This window comes from Molothrus ater, chromosome 4 (genome assembly GCF_012460135.2).
Source record: "Molothrus ater isolate BHLD 08-10-18 breed brown headed cowbird chromosome 4, BPBGC_Mater_1.1, whole genome shotgun sequence".
Taxonomy (NCBI): Eukaryota; Metazoa; Chordata; class Aves; order Passeriformes; family Icteridae; genus Molothrus; species Molothrus ater.
In genome coordinates, this window is record NC_050481.2 from 33,767,601 (window position 1) to 33,785,294 (window position 17,694).

The 17,694-nt window shown below is 42.2% G+C and overlaps 2 protein-coding genes across 2 annotated transcripts in view; both read left to right on the forward strand.

The window, feature by feature from the left end:
* The first annotated feature begins 819 nt into the window (after positions 1-819).
* On the forward strand, positions 820-9,620 carry MSMO1 (methylsterol monooxygenase 1). Its single transcript, XM_036382082.1, has 6 exons — positions 820-927; positions 2,795-3,104; positions 4,173-4,321; positions 5,199-5,325; positions 7,025-7,179; positions 8,673-9,620. The coding sequence occupies exons 2-6, from the start codon at positions 2,850-2,852 to the stop codon at positions 8,878-8,880; spliced, it is 894 nt and encodes a 297-aa protein (XP_036237975.1). The 5' UTR covers positions 820-927; positions 2,795-2,849; the 3' UTR covers positions 8,881-9,620.
* Positions 9,621-16,586: 6,966 nt separating this feature from the next.
* Positions 16,587-17,694, forward strand: part of CPE (carboxypeptidase E) — a 57,525-nt gene continuing 56,417 nt past the window's right edge. Inside the window, 5 exon segments of the mRNA XM_036382081.2 lie at positions 16,587-16,697; positions 16,700-16,774; positions 16,777-16,848; positions 16,851-16,880; positions 16,883-17,222. Of these exon segments, the coding sequence (XP_036237974.2) occupies positions 16,587-16,697; positions 16,700-16,774; positions 16,777-16,848; positions 16,851-16,880; positions 16,883-17,222 (628 nt within the window).

The window sequence follows — 17,694 nt, forward strand, 5'->3', positions numbered from 1 at the left end:
GCTGTGGTTGTCCATGAGTGCAGGAATGAGTGCAGGCTTCCATGAAAGCGTCCGAGCTGGGACACTGCAGGTGGCAGGGCTGGGAGTCACGTAGTGCCCAAATTCCGTGTGCGGTGTGACGCACGCTGGGGCGAGGCGGGGGCTGTGAGCGGGCACATTGTATCGGAATTGTACACTTTCACCCGCGTGACACCACCCGGGAATGTTGTATCGGAATTGTACACTTTCACCCGCATGACACCACCCGGGAATGTTGTATCGGAATTGTACACTTTCACCCGCATGACACCAACCCGGGAATGTTGTATCGGAATTGTACACTTTCACCCGCATGACACCACCCGGGAATGTTGTATCGGAATTGTACACTTTCACCCGCATGACACCAACCCGGGAACGCGGCTAGGGCCGCTGCTGCCATGACGACACGGCCGCCTGGGCACTTCCATCTATTCATTAACGCGGGAGCAGGCAACGGGCACCAGCAGGGGTGGCACCGCGTCCGTCCGCAGCCGCGGTGCTCCGGCAGGAGAGCACGCCGGGAGGCGGTGGGTCCCGGTCACGGTCCCGGCCGCTGCACGGAGCCGCTCTCGGGGCCGATCCCGCAGCCGCTGCCGCGCCCGGGAGGGCCCCGCCCCATGGCGTCGTGCGCGTCACCTGCTGTCCTCCCTCCCCATTGGCCGCGCCCCGGAGTCTCACTATCCTCACTCCACCCCTCCAGCCAATGGCCGCGCGGGAGCCGCCGCCGCGGCCCCGCCCTCCGCCCGCCTGACCCTGCGCCGCTGCCGCCAGCCGGCCAATGGGGTAGCGGGGGGCGGGGCCGCGGCGGCGGCCAATGGGCGGCGCGCGGTGGCGCGGGCGGCCCGGCGGGTGTTGTTGCGCATACGGAGCCGTCGCCGCCGCCGCCGCCGCCGCTGCTGCCGACAGGTGAGAGGGGCCAGGGGGGGCGCGGCCCGGCGCGGGGTGCGGGGCTGCGGGTGCCGGGGTGCGGGCTCCCCCAGGGTCCCCATGTCTCCTCGGCGTTCCCCGCGCGTGGGTGGCGTGTGCCGGTACGTGTCCGGACGGAGGAGCCCCGGTGCCGCCCGGGCGCTGGCTCCTCGGCTTCCCGGCGGCGTGCTCGGGGGTGGCGGCCGTGGTTAAGTTACCTTGCGCGTCCGTCCGCCCGGGAGCTCGGGCTGTGCGCTGCCTCGGCGCCTACTGCGATGCTTTTACTGTCAGTAAGAAGCGGCAGCATCGCGATGCTGTTGCTAAGGAAGAAAAACGATAACTGATGTTGTTGGATACTGGCCTGGTATGCTGGTTAGTATGTGCGAGTTAATGACGCGTTGGAATGGGCTGCCCAGGGAGGTGAGGGAGTCACCCTCCCCGGAGGTGCTAAAGGAAGGACAGGATGTGTCCTTCCTTGGTGCCGTGGTCTAGTTGATAGGGTGGTGGTGGGCCAGGGGTTACAGGTGGGTCATGGGATCTCAGAGCTCTTTTCCATCCTGCAATTAGCTGATTTGTGTCGGATTGAGGAACGGCTGAGGGAGCTGGGGTTGTTTTCTCCAGGCTAAACCAGAGGCGACATTATCACTCTCCACAACTTCCTGAAGGGTAGTTCTAGTCAGGTGGGGTTGATCTCTTTCTCCAGGCAGCAACTGACAGAATGAGAAGTCACAGTCTCAAGCTACATCAAGGGAAAGATAGGTTAGATATAAAGAAAAAGTTTTCCATGGAAAGGGCAATAAAGTACTGGAATGGTCTGCCTGGGGAGGTGGTGGAGTCACCATCCCTGGATGTGTTTAAAAAAAGACTGGATGTGGCACTTGGTGCCATGGTTTAGTTGAGGTGTTGGGGAACGGGTTGGACTCGAAGATCTTGAAGGTCTCTTCCAACCTTGTGATTCTGTGGGTTTAGCCTAGGTGTACCAGCTCGGGATGGACCAGTGTCCTCTGGCCTGTGAGTTGCATAGGGGGCTTTCTGCTGAGGCTTGCAGTGACAAAGCACAGGGTAGTGTTGTTAAACTAAAAATGGATAGGTTTAGATTTGGCATAAGAATGATATTTTTTACAATGATAGTGCTAAGACACTGGAACAGGCTGAGCAGAAAAGTTCTGTATGCCCTATCCCTGGAAGTGTTTGAAGGCCAGGTGGGATGGTGCTTTGAGCCATTTGATGTCCTGAAAAATGTCCCTGCCCATCCCAAGAGGGTTTGGCTGTAAATGATGTTTAAAGGTCCCTTCCATGTCAAACCAGAAAGGAGTCTAGTCTGTGGAAATAGCATGAGTTCAGGGCACCTGCAGAAATGCAGCCTCTGTGGTTTTGGGAGCTTTGAGGAAAAGTCCATTACTGAGGGAAAGGTGGATTGCCTCAAGCCAGCTGGAGTGTTGATGTAATTTGCAGGGATTTTGGTTCACAGCCATGAGAAAAATGGGACTAGATAATCAAGAGATCACAGCTAATTACAAATTAAAACTAAATATTTTTCGAACCTTCCCATTGCTCTTTTAGTACAGAATACAATTATCCTGCAAAAGCATTGAAATAAAAATTTGGCTAGTAATTAGTATTTCTTTATCCTTTTGCTCCCTTGATATAATCTCAAAACCTAGGAGCTGATTGCCTTTCAAATTGGCTTGCCTCTCAAACCAATCTAAAGCTTTGTTCTTTTAGGCTATTCTGTATGAAGAGAATCTGTCTTTCCTGTCCTTTCTCAGCTTTTACTTTAAGACTAGGTAATGACTCTATCATGTAATGTTTTTTTTTTCCTCTGAAGATTAACTTCTGTTTATTGTATTTTTCTCAAAATTTGCAGGTTTCTTACAGAAAACTACAGAAGAACTGTAATTGTGATGTTTTAAGATTGAACCATGGCCATGAATGACAGCGTTAATATCTTGAACTCTGCTTATCTGGCAGTGGAATATATAGACTCCTTCTTACCTGACAATCCCCTGCAGCAACCATTTAAAAATGCCTGGAATTACATGCTGGATAACTACACAAAGTTCCAGATTGCAACCTGGGGATCACTTATAGTTCATGAAGTTTCATACTTTTTGCTCTGTGTACCAGGATTTGTCTTTCAGTTTATACCATACATGCAAAAGTATAAAATTCAACAGGTAAGAGAAAGTTGTGAAGCATACACTGACTTGTCTTTGGACCTCTCAGGCAGAGCATGCAGTCACAGTATAATGTGATATCATCATGATATTATATTATCACCTATAATGTGATAATCATCACATTATCATCAGTGTATATGGTTCCATTTCATATGTCACTTGGACATCCTGAAAACAACAAAATAAAATTACTCTGTGTATGAGGAGAGAAAGAGAAGTGGATTTTAGGGAGGAAAAGGAGGTTTTTTTTCTCCTGAGGAAGGGTTATGGTTTCCCCCATGGTGTTGTTAGAGAGGAAAGGGTATGTCAGTCTTACTGTTACTAAAGTTTCATATATGTAGTTTTTCTATCAGCAAGGGAAGGTGAATATAATTCTGGCATCTGCTGTTGCACATTAAATAATTACATGATGTGCTTTTTTTAATGCCAGTGCTCTTCTTCAAAGTACCTCTATGCACATGCTCTTGAAAGGATTTTGAAATATTTTTACAATGAAGAAAGCCTTGGATGGATTACACACTCCTAATTGGAGGCAGAGGCATATCCAGTATATAAAGATAATTGGTTTCCCCGTGTTCATTAGAATTTGAATTAGAAATTAATAACACCAGCTTCTGAAGTTATTGCAGTAATTGATAGAATGTCTCCCTGCAAAAACTGAATGTTTTCTAGACAATTATTTCTTCAAAAGCTTGTCTCTTCAGCTTTTGTATTATTTTAGCAATGGAAATGCATTCTGTGGTGTGAAGAAGGAAAGAAAACTTGGATTGTGTTAAACTGTTGAGTATGAAATGTTCCTGCTAACTATAAACACTGAAAAAACAAAAATAGTTTGGAGGTGTCTGACAAGACAGTTTATCTTAAAACACTAGCCTAGAAAAATGAGGTATTGATAAAACTGAATGCAATTCCATGTTATTTGTGTTGCCTGAGTTAATCTGTATTACTGGAAGGCATCTGTCTTCCAAGGTGAAATTAAACTGACTCCAAATGAATTTTTGGAGCACTTCACTTGTGTACAACAGAAACATGTAACACAATCAATTCTTTTTTGCTTCATTTTAGGATAAACCAGAAACATGGGAAAAACAATGGAAATGTTTCAAAACCCTCCTCTTCAATCACTTCTTCATTCAGCTGCCCCTGATTTGTGGTACCTATTACTTCACAGAGTTTTTTAACATCCCATATGGGTGGGAAGAGATGCCAAGATGGTATGTAGATTTTTCTGGTATGCTGATGCTGAGTTGCCTACAGCTGGAGGCAGAATATTTAACAATTAGTGTTGTCACTCTAATAGGAAATAATTTTTTTGGCAATGTAAACTGTGTTTGTTAATCGTCCTTCATTTGCTGCTTAGCTGCTGTAAGAGCTAATTAGAATTTTCTAAATTTTTTAAGTGGCCCCAAGCAGTTCTAATCTTTGGGAGAGAAGGGGGATTAGGAAGGATTTTATGGAAGCAAAGCAAGATTCCTGGCAGGGTGGGTTAAATGTTAGACTTTCTGGGGTAAGTATCTTTACCATCCACCTTGTTCTATATCACAGCAGAAGAGTGTTCCTCAAAGGAGAATGTAGCACCTTCACAGTGTTCTTTTCTTGCACTGAACTGGTGGGCTTTTGAACAAAGCTGGATTAGCTCTAAGTGCCCCCTTCTCTCCCACCCCACCCCAGCAACAGTAGTTTTTCATCACAGAAGGTCATTTTTCTTGGAGAGCTGTTTGCTCTCTGGTGTAGATGGCTGATGCAGCTCTAAGTTTTTTATCAAGGTCTCGCAGAGTCTGTGGTTGTTCTCTGTAGACTGCGTTTATAATATTGAAATGACAGCTTGTTACACTAACTGTGAGTTAACACTAGCTGAAGTGAGTTAATGTGTGCTAACTCATTTCAGCTATCAACTGATGAGCTGATAAGCACCACAGCCTTTTTACCAAGTAATTAGTATTTTTTATGTTAAAAAAGTAGTGCACTGCTATTCAGTCAGTAATAGGTATAAACATTCCTGACCATTATTAGCATATAAACTATATTCTCTTTCAGGAATAGATGTCTGCTAGTATTTCCTATAACTAATAGATCTTCTCCTTTTTAAAGGTATGTTCTGGTTGGCCAGTGTTTTGGATGTGCAGTGATTGAGGATGCCTGGCACTATTTTCTGCATAGATTGCTGCATCACAAGAGAATATACAAGTATATCCATAAGGTTCACCATGAGTTTGTTGTACGTATTACTTGATTTTTTTCTTTAATAATAGCTTTTAGTATATGTTTCATAGAAGTTACTTAGGCATCTTATTTGAAAGACCTGAGAATTTTGCATTCCTTTGACAGTGTGGTTAGATGCCTTTTCTTGGGCACTTTGTCAAGAGCAGGCATCCATTTTGTTTCTGAAAATACCTCCTGTAATTTGATTTCATTGCAGTGAAATGAAAGATCACACTCTTGCTAAAGTTTGAAGGTGAAATGGAGTTTTAAAAATGCACATATAGGTCTCATTGCTAGGGGAAGGGAAGCAGCAGATGTCTGGATTTGGTTGTTCATCAGTTCCCCACCACACGGGCTGTTGCCCAGAGCATATGAATGCCCAGAATGTGATCAGACAGGCAGCTCTTGCACAACCCCAGTGTGTGCATCATGTACTTGGTTCAAGGAAGGGATTACAGCTCTGGATGAGGGCCTCTGGAATTAGTATAGCCCATTGTGCAATTCAAATGCACAGATATATCAAGAGCATGCATTTTTTGGGTGGTTCTGTATTCAGTGAGTGGTGTTGGAGCTGGCATTGAGCGCCAGGCAATGAACCACACTTGGTGGAGCCAGGTGGGATGCAGCAGTGCTTGCACTTTGTAAATGATGCTGCTGTGTTTAGGAGGCATTGCCTGTGGAGCCCAGGAGTCAGTGCTGTGTGTCTGTGCTGCTGTGTATAACCTAGGCTGTGCCAAAAGGAAACTGCAAGCTGCTGGGTCATGGGTGCTTTATGCATGCTGCCAGCAATAGAGGAGCCTGGTATGGATTGATGCATGCATATGTACAGACATCTGCAGCAGCAGCTGCTCTCTTCCTCTTGCACTTGGCAGCCCCTCAAGTCTCTAGCTGGAGCAGCTTTTGGCCATTATTCTTGAGAGTGGTTAGCAGTTCTTACAGAGGTGATCTGTAGCCTAATGGCTGTTTAACTAAAAACTTTTCCTGACAGTAAAAGAGATGTTTTTAAAGTATCCCTTAAGACAAAGTGGATTTAATTTTTTTTCTGATGATCTTATTTATAATCTTCTGCCTTAGGTTAAAAATTTTTAAACTGTTCTCTGTGTATGGTTTTCTGTGATTGAAAACTCTTTAGAATGTCTTTTTTTGCTAAACCAAATATAGATATGACTGGTGTGTGTGTGTGTGTATATATATATATCTTTTATATCAATCTCAAAATCACATTTGAGGGGTACAAATTTATTTTAAAAAGTAGTCAAAGATGAGGGATTTTTCATTTTTATTTTGATAATAAATTCCTAAGTGAGTCCTGCTTCTGAGAATATTTTGGCTTCCTTCTTTCTTCTGCTTCCAAGATTGGATGTATAGCAAAGCTGATAGGAGTTTGCCAAACACTTTTAATATTCCTGAAATAATGCTTTGACCTGGGGTAAACAAAAGTTTTCAGTTTTTCAACTAGTAGTGAAGTGTTTTGAATCACTAATAGAGTGATAGTCCTTATGACCTTGGAATACTGTTTTTCCAAAGAGGAGCTAAATATGTGTGTTATGGCCCTTGCTCAATCATACCATTCCCTTTGCCCACAACACTGTTCCGTTTGTCCTGCTGTAGTCTTGTGGGGTAATGGGAAAGGGAGAGCCTTACAAAATGGTACTTCTGATTTGGGATGTAAAACTGAAAATGGTGACTGTTCCCTGTCTCTTATCTCTTTCTAGTCTCCATTTGGAATGCAAGCAGAATATGCACATCCTCTGGAAACACTCATCCTTGGAGCTGGCTTTTTTATTGGAATTGTTGTTTTCTGTAACCATGTGGTTCTTCTGTGGGCGTGGGTGATCTGTCGCTTGATGGAAACCATTGATGTACACAGGTGAGATGCTCATTGCTTCTTAAGAATTGTTTTTGCTCTTGTCCCTACATCAAACTCACCTATCTCTGTCACTGAGATGTACTTTTGATTTTGCACTAAAATATGTTTCTGTGTCATACAAAGAATGAGCCTACCTGGGGAGTTACCACTCTTTTCTGTTCTGAGGTAGTGTTAGCAGCAGATCTTGCTGATTAGAGGAGTGTAGACTATCAGCTAGAGCATCTCAGAGGGTTAGAGAAGCTAGGCACCTGATTATGATGTCTGGCTACAGCTATTTGGTGTGCAAGTGATCTTATGCATATTGGAACACCAAAAATCAATCACCAAAGGTCATATTCCAGCCAAGAGTTCTTTCTGCTTAATATTTTGTTAGGCTGTTTTATTGCTCAAGAGAAACTTCATGTTCTGTGACCAGTGACTCTCTTTAAAACAAATGCATTTATTTTGTTTATTTGTTTGTTTATTGTAAATAAAAAGGACAAGACTTCTTGTTGCTGTAGTAGAACTGACAAATTTGGTTCCAAAATCTTAGGGCAAATCCCAGTAGGCTTAGTTTAGTTCATCTACACATGAATGAGATTTTCTTTCCTGTTTTCAAGAGGCAGTGGACACTAATAGTTTATTTTTTAAATGATAGTGTTAACACTCGACCTTGTATTTGTAAATATATTATGAAGCACATAGTGTCTTATTGCAAGTTGAGTATCAGGTGTTTTAATGGAACATAAGCTGCCAGTAAATTCATGGTATAAAGCATTCCAGGTTTAGTCATGTTTTGCTTGTAGAGTTCCCAATGTATATGTTGTGATATACCATAAACTCATTGAGAAAAAATATTAATTTCCTATTACAGTTATAATTTTAGCTTGTTCTTCACATGAGGGGTTTATAATGAATTGCCTTGCACTCTGCCCACTAGGTGGTGGTAAGAGGCTTTCCAGCCCTACCAAGCAAAGGAGTTGGAATCCCTCTAGAGCACACTGTTCTGCTTTTAATCTTACTTTAATCATATATTTGGATTTTAAATATTTGAAGAACTTGCAGTAAGCTGAAAATAAGAGTAGGCATACAATGATTGTTGATTAGAGATGCTCTCTGATGAGCTGCTGTGCTGACGGCCATAGCTTGCACTTAATGTTACTTCTTGTTCCTCCTTCCTAAAGTCACTCTAAGTTAAAACTGCTAAGCCAGCAGGAAAGCAGCCACTGTGATTTTTTTAAGTTACCTGCTTAATTTTTTTTGTATTGCCTAGTAAACTGAGCTAAAAAGCAAGTGCCAAAGCCATTGTGGGATAATTTACAGAGTCATTTGGCTAGGAGTGGAGGTAACTCGTTTTTCATGTTAAGCCAGTATCACAGTGATTACCTTAGGACTTAAGAATACTATAAAATATATTTCTTTCATAAAAATGACAAGTTAATGTCTATATTTTGTAGTTTATGTCTCAGAAAAATCCTTACCCTAGTTGCTTTTCTTTTTTTCCTGCCCTGCAGTGGCTACGACGTGCCGCTGAACCCTCTCCATTTGGTGCCTTTCTACGCCGGGGCCCGATTCCATGATTTCCACCACATGAACTTCATTGGCAACTACGCCTCGACCTTCACGTGGTGGGACAGACTCTTTGGCACAGACTCTCAGTTCATTGCCTATCAAGAAAAAGAGAAGAAGAAACAATGCTTAACAAAGAAGAAGGCTAACTAAATTTCCAGTGTAAAAGTCAACTTTTGCTTTTCTGTAAAGCAAAATAGTGATTGGGTGTTTAGCATAAATCTTGTTCCCTGGCTACTATGAGGTAGGGAAAAACAGCTAATTGAACTGCAGTATCTTTCTAATGGGAATGTTTTCTATTTTATACATAAGTACTGCATATATTTTAACTACAGATTTAAAGATGATGGAAAAAACCAGAGACGATTTGTGTCTATCTTTTTTCTTTTGACAAGAAAAAAATCAGTTTTATCTATAATGTTGCCCATTTTTGGATCTGGGTAGAATTATGTACGTACACTGAAGTTGGTCTTAGTTTTTTTAAATATATATTCTTGAATTTATAATATCAAATAGCAGAAGTTATTAACTAGCATCAGCACTGTATTATTTAAATATTGGGTAAAAATTGCTTAAAACCAAAATGTCTGTTACTAGGAAGCTTGGACAGGTCTTTTGCACACTGGATAATGTGAACTGCTAATAACAGAATACCTGGCTAAACATGAGTTATCAGAGACATTCCTGATCTAGATTTATTATGTTAATTTAGATTACAGGTAAAAAGAATAGAAATTTTTATTTGAAGACACTGTTTTTTGCTGCTCTCTTGAAGTTGGTCTGTCAGTGTACTTAGCATTTACATTACATTCTTCTCTGTGTTGTAATTTGCTGATCTGACTTGTTGCTATATTTGCACTTGTGACTGATGAAATAAACGTGGTTTGGTTTGATGTGTGTATTATACTTTTCATATGCTTTTAAACACAAGTTGAGATAAAAGCATGTAGGATACAGAGTCTTACTCTTCATCTCTTTAATGAAGAAGCATTATTTGTTATGATGGTTTGCAGCAATGCCATCTGTTAAACTACTTACAGAAGCAGCAGTGAGAAATGGAAACAACATGTAAATTCTGCTGGTTTTTGTTTTGAAGGACTTGGATACATATCTGATCAATGTAGCAGCATCTTTTGGGATGAGTGAATTCTCAGGCTGCAGCTTGATCACAAGCTAGAATCTCAAAATCTGCTGCTTGAGTTGCACTAGCCACAGAAGTAGTAGTCTAATATTTTGGAATCTACTCTGTTTATCTGTTGTACAGGAAATAACAGTGAACTATTTCAGAAGGGCTTAAACCCTTAAAAGATCTACTTTGTACTGTGATATCAGCTGCTCTTCAGACTTCAAATACCACTTCATCTACTCAACATGTTCCTTACACGACTTTTACAGTGTTTTGCTTACTCAAGAACACACCTGAATTTTAGTGCTGCTTCACATGCAATCTGGTATAACTGTCAAAACAGACAATCCAGTGAAAGTGCAGATGAGATCAGGCTTCTAACAAAAAGTAGGGTGTTAATGACACGCAGAATGACTCAAATATTTCTTGAGATGTGGAAGTAGTTCAGATTCTTTTACAGTATGTATTTTGTAGGAGCTTTTACTTTATCTGTATCCCTGTTGAAATTCAGTATTTCTCCTCTTCCCTCTAAAAAGAAGTAAAAGAAAATATATTTGACTATGGGAGGTGAACAGAACTGTAAATCCCTGTACTCTTCAGTTTTTAGTAGGGACTGGTACTTAAGCCTTGCTGAATCCATCTGCACTGCCTGCCTGAACTCTCCATGGTGGAAGCAGCCTCTTTAATCAGATTTCAAAGATGGCCATTATCCTCTGCTTTGTCAACTTCCACTCCCATCCTGCAGCTGCAGCTATACTTTGCTTTATTTGACTGAAGCATTAGCCTAAAAACAGAAGGAGCTTTCAGAGCTTTTCCCTGTGAACATCATTCTCCTCATTTGTTCTCAGCTTGCTGGCTTATGCCTCCGCTCACACTGCTGCAAATTATGCACAACTGGGAGCCACTTGCTTAAGTATTCCAGTAAAGGTATTTGTTAAAGCTTGGTGTCTCCTCAGCTATTGGAAAGCTGAAGCAGAGTGCTAAAAACACGATGGGATTGACTTACAAAGTTATAATGTATATTCTATTCTTCAAGAGGTTTAGAAATAAAGAATGCAGTTTAAACACGCATCTAGGGAAGCGTGCATGGGGTTTTTTTGGACCTTTTAAAATTAGTTGAATCCATGTTTTTCTGACAGCCACTGCTATTTTAGTTTTTTGGGTTATTTTATGTACATCCTTAGTGTACAGTGTAATCACATCATTGCTTTTGATCTTCTTTCTTTAACAAATCCCTAGAGAATTATGCAAGCTGTGCTTTATAAATTTATTTTTTGTGGAAAAAAATGTGCCTGCTGGACCTCTCAACACAGGAACTTGCATTTGAAAACTACAGGCTTGTTTTCTTCAGGACTCAGTTGGACCTGCATTTTACCACCACCCCGCTGCTTTTTCAAATGTAGGAGCCTGTATTTATTGCTGAATGTGATGCTGGTGAGTAAATGACCTACCTCATTACTTTGTATCTTTTATGCAAATGAAGAATTGTGTGAGGAAATTTCATTTTTTAGATTTTAGACCCTTATTAAATGAGACCTTACTGATTCCCCCCCCTCCCCCCAAATTTTGTGAGAGAGTCTACAGAGTATGTGCAGATATGCAAACAAAGATGTTTTTGTGCAATAGTAAGAAAAGATAAACATATGGGTTAACAGTTTTGGGTCTTCACAATGCATAACAAAACCTTACACAATCAGTTGTCCTTTATCTTCTTCAACAAGGAGACAGATTTAAATAAGGTAGGACAGGGGAATCAGTGGGGGAGGAACACTCTCCACTACTTTATCTTTTCCTGAAAGTCTGGTTTAGTTTAATTAAAGCTCATCTGTGGGAAATAACAGTTTGTGCTATGCCTTAGGATATGACAATAATTAAGTCCTATGTAAACCACGAATTAATTTCTTGGAGTCAATGTCAAAAAAACCCCATGGAAACTGGGAAAGTACTATAAACTATAATGATTAGGATTGCAAAATAATCAACTGCTTTTGGCAGCTGATATATGAAATACAAACTAAGGTGCTTTATTTTACACTACAGCACAGTGTGCCAGAAAATATTATTATTGATTGATATTATAAGATTATATTACTTCATTTATTTTCCTCACAGTGTTATGTTGCATGTTTTATGATAATTTTTTTAAACTGTGATATGTTTCTAGATTTTTAATGTTCATTTTGTTGAAAAATTACCTTATGGAAACTTTCATTATGGCTACTGATGGTTATTGTTAACCACAGTGTCTGGTTAATTGCCTCCAAATTTCTGCCCCAATTATGGCTGCCTCTCTTGCTCTGGCAGCTACACCCCTCTGGCACATCTTGTTCATTGAAACTTGTAACTGGCAGGTCCAGGTACAAGGCAACCTTGTGTCATTAGTTCTTGCTATAATTTTCTGTCTGTGAAGGTAGTAAACACAGTAGTCAAATCACTTTTCAATTTATTTTTCACCAGCTCACCAGATGGTATCCTCCTGCAGGGTAAAGCATTCCCTCTGTTTCTCAAATCACTGCTGTGGCTTGTCTCTGAATTTGCGGTCTTGTTTCAGCTGTAGATACCAGAACTGTGTGTCCACGTTGTTCTAAGACCACCTTGTGATATAATCACATACTCCCACTCAACCATTATCTTTCTGTCTAAGCATTGCACTGGAACATACAGTGATTACCCAGCTTTAGTGATCTCTCAATGCTTCTGGCAATTCTGCTTGCCAGACTGTCATCTGTGTTTTACATTTCTTGCTCTTAAGTGTAATTCACAATTTGCTGCTCTGAGATATTTAAATGTGCTTGACTTACCAAGTAAATCACATTCCAGAGCTGCTATATTCTTATTATTCACCATTCTTTGTCATCCACACATTTTAATCAGTTATGATTCACATTTATGTAATCACTGAATAAATTAACCCTTGGACTTGAAATACCAGTCCCTGGGGAAGACCAGAAGAATGCTCCTCTAAGATCATGATTCACCACTTTTAAAAAGCCCTATCAGCCAGTTTTTCAAACCCTCACACTGATCCTGCATGGCAGTTTCTCTGTGTGAGTACTTGGCACCATAGCCAGGCTGTAGCATCTCTCAGAAGCAGCATTCCAGTCCAATATCCAGGACCTACCATCATCCCAGGAGCAGTTAGTACTCCTGCAAGCTTGAACAAGAAGCAGGAATAAGTCATTGCTATTTTGTATAGGTGCAAATGTCAAATACGTTTTGTATGAAATTGAAGTTGAAGCCTATAGAGTATCCATGCAGAATTGTTACATGTACAGGATGGTCACCACACAGCAAGGGAACAGTTCTAAATACCTGTTAGGGCTGGGTTTCAGTAACATGTGTGAGTAATCTACCAGCTGGAGGCAATAAAAGATTTGGTCTTGCAGTAAAAAATTTGGAATGGGTTTTTTTCCCCTCTCCTTTTCTGTAACCTCCTGCATAAGTGACTTGTCTGTATTTTTATTATTAATTTTTTGTTGGTGGTGGTATTTCTTTTGCCCTGCCTTACATTAATCACCTTCTCAAGGTACTGGAAAAGCCTCAACTTCCTATATCTCAACCCTGTTTTGCAAGTCTATCCAAGAAACAGAGCCACTGGGACATTTTGAAGGTTGGAAATAGATGCTTCTGTCTTGAAGACACAGCTTCAAGTGACCACAGCTGTCAGGTGCAGTACATGGGAATATAATCAGCACTCTGTTAAGTTTTGTAAAATCTTCTTACACTTATAGGTATCTCCATCTCCTTGCCTGGTTTATCAACACTGAGATCAACTGTTCTCTCTTTTAAATTGATGGGGTAATTTTATTCCTAGCATTAAAACTTCTTTCCCAATACAAACCAGAGAAGTTTACTGTTTCCATAGTGTATGTATTAGCAGTAGTTTGTTGTTAATAATGTAAATATCTGCTATCAATCATAGAGTGTTTTTAGGATTTCTGATGTTCCATATGTTTTAGGAGTTTTAGGAGTTCTGATGTTCTTCAGTTGTTTGTAATGGACATAGATTTAGGTTTATCTTTCTGAATAATAAAAGAAAATAGTTGCATTAGCCTTTTTGTCTTATCACAAAAATAAAAAAATGTTCAAAGACTTGTAAGTCCTGTTAACAAAATTCTGTGAGTGAGTTTATTTTGGAAAATATATGCTTCCTGGTGAATAATGATTTGCTGAAAAAGACAGATTCAGGCAAGTCAAAAGTATTGGAAAATTTGATTCAGCAAATTCTATTTGGCCAAAGGAATGAAGTAATCTGTAAATTGTTCTATGTATGTTTTGTGTTCTAGCATGTTTTTTGTTCTACGTATGAGTGTTATATGTATGTTTTGTGTTATATGTATGTTTTGTGTACCTGTAGATTTGTCTATAAGTACTTTTGGAAATGCTGATTAATTTGGTTTTTTAATTACCAAATTTAGGCTGTTGGCAAAATATAACATACTATTTGCTGCACTGAATTCAGATATAATGGACAGGTAAAGCAGATTTAAAATCTGTTGATCAGTAGGTTTCCTGGAGCACTTGTGCTCTACTCACTGCTCTTGTTACTATCAGCTTACAAGGCCATGCCCAGGTGCCTGGTTATGCTTACAGGCTGGGAATGCCCTTGGGGTTGGAGCATTCCTCTGAGACTGAGGCAAGTGCCAAAACTTTTTACATATTACAAAGAAATTTGGCCTTTGAAGATAATCATCCCTGAAAAAAATAGGGAAAATAGGAGGAAGGATTAGATACAAAGGAAGCCATCAATTTATTCCTCCTACTCAGTTCTGCATATGCTCCTATGCTGTCCGAGAATTTAAACATTGCTTTTTAATCCCTTATTAAAAATAAATTAGTATGTGTGAGCTCAAATATTTGATAGTATATAAACCACCCTGCTTTACACAAGATACTCATGTGTTTTTATACATACACATTGTCTTAAGTTTTTTAAGAGTGGGGGTGAATAAATATGAAAACAGAAGTAAATCCATTCAGATCTAGGTGTGAGACTACTTTTATGTAGTGGAACAATAATTCACTGCTTGAGGAGATGAAAATAAATAGATGATTTACCAGTCTACTTGTATCTTTTAGTGATGTATTTTGGTAAATTAAATTAGAAGAGAAGCCAATGACAGTTGCTACAAAGAACAAAAGGGAGGCTTTTGGATCAGAAAGTTCTCCCAGAAAATGATAATGTAACCAGCATCAGCAGATTTATTTACTTTGTATATTGAGAGCAAGGAAAAGTGATGAAGAAAATAAGGAATATTTAGCCCTGTGATGAGTGTAGCCAGTACTGCTAAAGAGGGTGAATCTTTTGAATGTTAGGTCAGCTGCCATTACTTGCAGTTCCTGTTTGGAGCACTGAGAGGCTGCACATGTTGTTGCACATTGTTCTAAAGCAGTGTGATGTCACAAAAAAAATTTTTTAATGTAGTCCAATTAATGCTGTTAGGAAGGGGAGAAGTCAGAGAGAGAGCCCTTTTGTGATCCTAAATTCAGTGATCTTGGTCAGAGAAAACACCATATCAAGGAGTCTCTCTACGTCCAAGTCTTGCAAAAGAGTGCAAATTAGTGTTATAATAATCTCAGAGCTAATGGAACATACTATGACAGGCATCTCCAAAAGTTTTCTAGCAGTAAGGATGAAGAGTTGTAGGCTACAAAGAGTCCTCTGAAGGTGCCTTTGTACGTGGTTGCCTGGAATTAAAGTGGGCAGGGCAGCTTCTGAACCCAGTTGGCTTTGAAAGATGGCGAAAAGTGGAAGGGCTGAACTTTGGTTCTTGCTATGAAGAAACACATCAAATAATTCAGGACTGACATTCAGGGCCCTGGAAGGTAACAAGTATAGGTAATGAGTATAGGTAAATAGAGACAGATATTCAAGTATTTATGTATAGTAGTTGTACATTTAGGTCTGTGTTTCAGATGTGGGATCACTTTCTGAGCTGGTACATCACCAAAGGTCAGTGCAAACATTTTCTTAGAAGAGATTGTGTCCATTATCACCTTATTTGAAGTAGACACCCACAATTTAGGAAAATATCCATAATATCACCAAAGATTATTAAAAAAAAATCTTCCTGAAAATTGATTCAGTATTAATTGGTGATAGAATGAGATGTTATACAGGCTCACCCTTATAAATTAGGAGATCAGAATAAACATACGTTATATTATTGTGGACAAAATTCTGTTTGTAGAAGGATGAATCGGATGTGCACTTTTCAAAATTTTGAACCTCAAAATATTCCAGCAAGTCCTTGTGTCCTTAAAAAAAAAAAAAAAAAAAAAAAAATCAAGCAAGCAAAAAAAAAAAAAAAAACAAAACCCAAAGCCCAAATCAACAATCAGATATGGAAGTTGCTCTTTAGCATTTAGCCTTTTGCTTTCAGAACTTGTCCTTTGCAGGCTGCTTTAACATAATCTAAACAGCTGTGCCTATGAAGACAAGTTGAAAAAAACAAGGCTTCAGAAGTCCTGTAGTATCTGCGGTCTAAAAGAAACGGATTTATTAATATTTGGTGAATGGTTCTTCACGTGAGCATTTGCTTTGAACAGACTGGAGCGTGCTCTCTAAGTACTGTCAGTATCAGAAAATAAGTCTTGCTTTATCCTCTTCTTTCTGTAATGCGGCAAAGACGCCTTATAAAGGGGGAGCAAAGCGACCCTGCAGATGACGGTTTATAGTTTTCCTTGTCAATCAAATGCATTTGTGTTGCCCTGCGATAGCACTGAATCATTCATGGAGCACGCTGTTACTTTACCTTCGTGGCAGCGCGTCAACCCGCTGGGACCGCATACACTGATGAGGCGGTGCGGAAAGCGCGCACCCGGATTCTCGCAGCGCTTTTATCGCAGCAGCTGGATGACAGCAGCTGGATGGATGGCAGCAGCTTGAGCGGCTTTCCCCCGCACCGTGCGGCCGCGGCGCTCGCCCGTCCGCCCTCCGCGGGAGCGCTCGGGCCGCGGATCGGGGCGGAGCGGCCGCTCCGGTCCCGCCCCGCCCCGCCCATCTCCCTCCCGTTCCCTGCTTCCCTCCCTCGCTCCCTCGCTAGCTGGGTGCCGCCAGCGCTGGCGGAGCGGCAGGCGGGCGGGATGGCGGCGCGGGTGCTGCTGCTGGCGCTGTGCTGTGCGGTGCTCGCTGCCTGCCGGGCCGCGGCAGAGCCGGCGGCGGGGGCCGCCAGCCGGCGGCGGCGGCTGAGCGCCGAGGAGGGCATCTCCTTCGAGTACCACCGCTACGCCGAGCTGCGGGAGGCGCTGGTGGCCGTGTGGCTGCAGTGCCCCGCCATCAGCAGGATCTACACGGTGGGGCGCAGCGCCGAGGGCCGGGAGCTCCTGGTCATCGAGATCTCGGACCGCCCCGGCGAGCACGAGCCCGGTAAGGGGGGCGCGGCCGGTGCCGCCCGCACCTGTGCGCCGGTAACGGCGGCGGGCGCTGTCCCCGGAGCGCTCGCTGCGGCACCGGCACCGGCTGTCAGCCGCCGTCCGCAGGCGGCGCGGAGCGGCTTTGTGCCGCTGCCTTTAGCGCCCGTTGCGGCGAGAAACGCCCGCATTCCCCAAAATGCCCGGCGCGGGTTAGCTGGCAGGGCAGGCGCTGGCCGCCCTTCCCCGCACGAGCCGCAGCGCCCATGGGAGCGGCGGTGGCGGCCAGGCTGTCCCCGGGGATGTGTCACCCACCGCGGCACGCTGCGGGAGCCGGCACGGCTGCCTCGGGATACGTGGGTGCGCGTACTTAGAGTTTGGGACACCTTGATCAAAGGGAATGGGATTGATGCCGTGCGCTTGTGTTCCACCTAAGATTGTGTCGGTTTCATTGTTTCCGCTTTTAGAATCGGCAGTGTCGCTGATGT

Excerpts from the sequence above, each read along its gene's own strand:
- MSMO1 (XM_036382082.1), top strand. The coding sequence starts at position 2,850 with ATGGCCATGAATGACAGCGTTAATATCTTGAACTCTGCTTATCTGGCA. Across the intron at positions 3,105-4,172 it reads AAAAGTATAAAATTCAACAG|GATAAACCAGAAACATGGGA; the intron begins GTAAGAGAAAGT and ends GCTTCATTTTAG. Across the intron at positions 5,326-7,024 it reads AGGTTCACCATGAGTTTGTT|TCTCCATTTGGAATGCAAGC; the intron begins GTACGTATTACT and ends ATCTCTTTCTAG.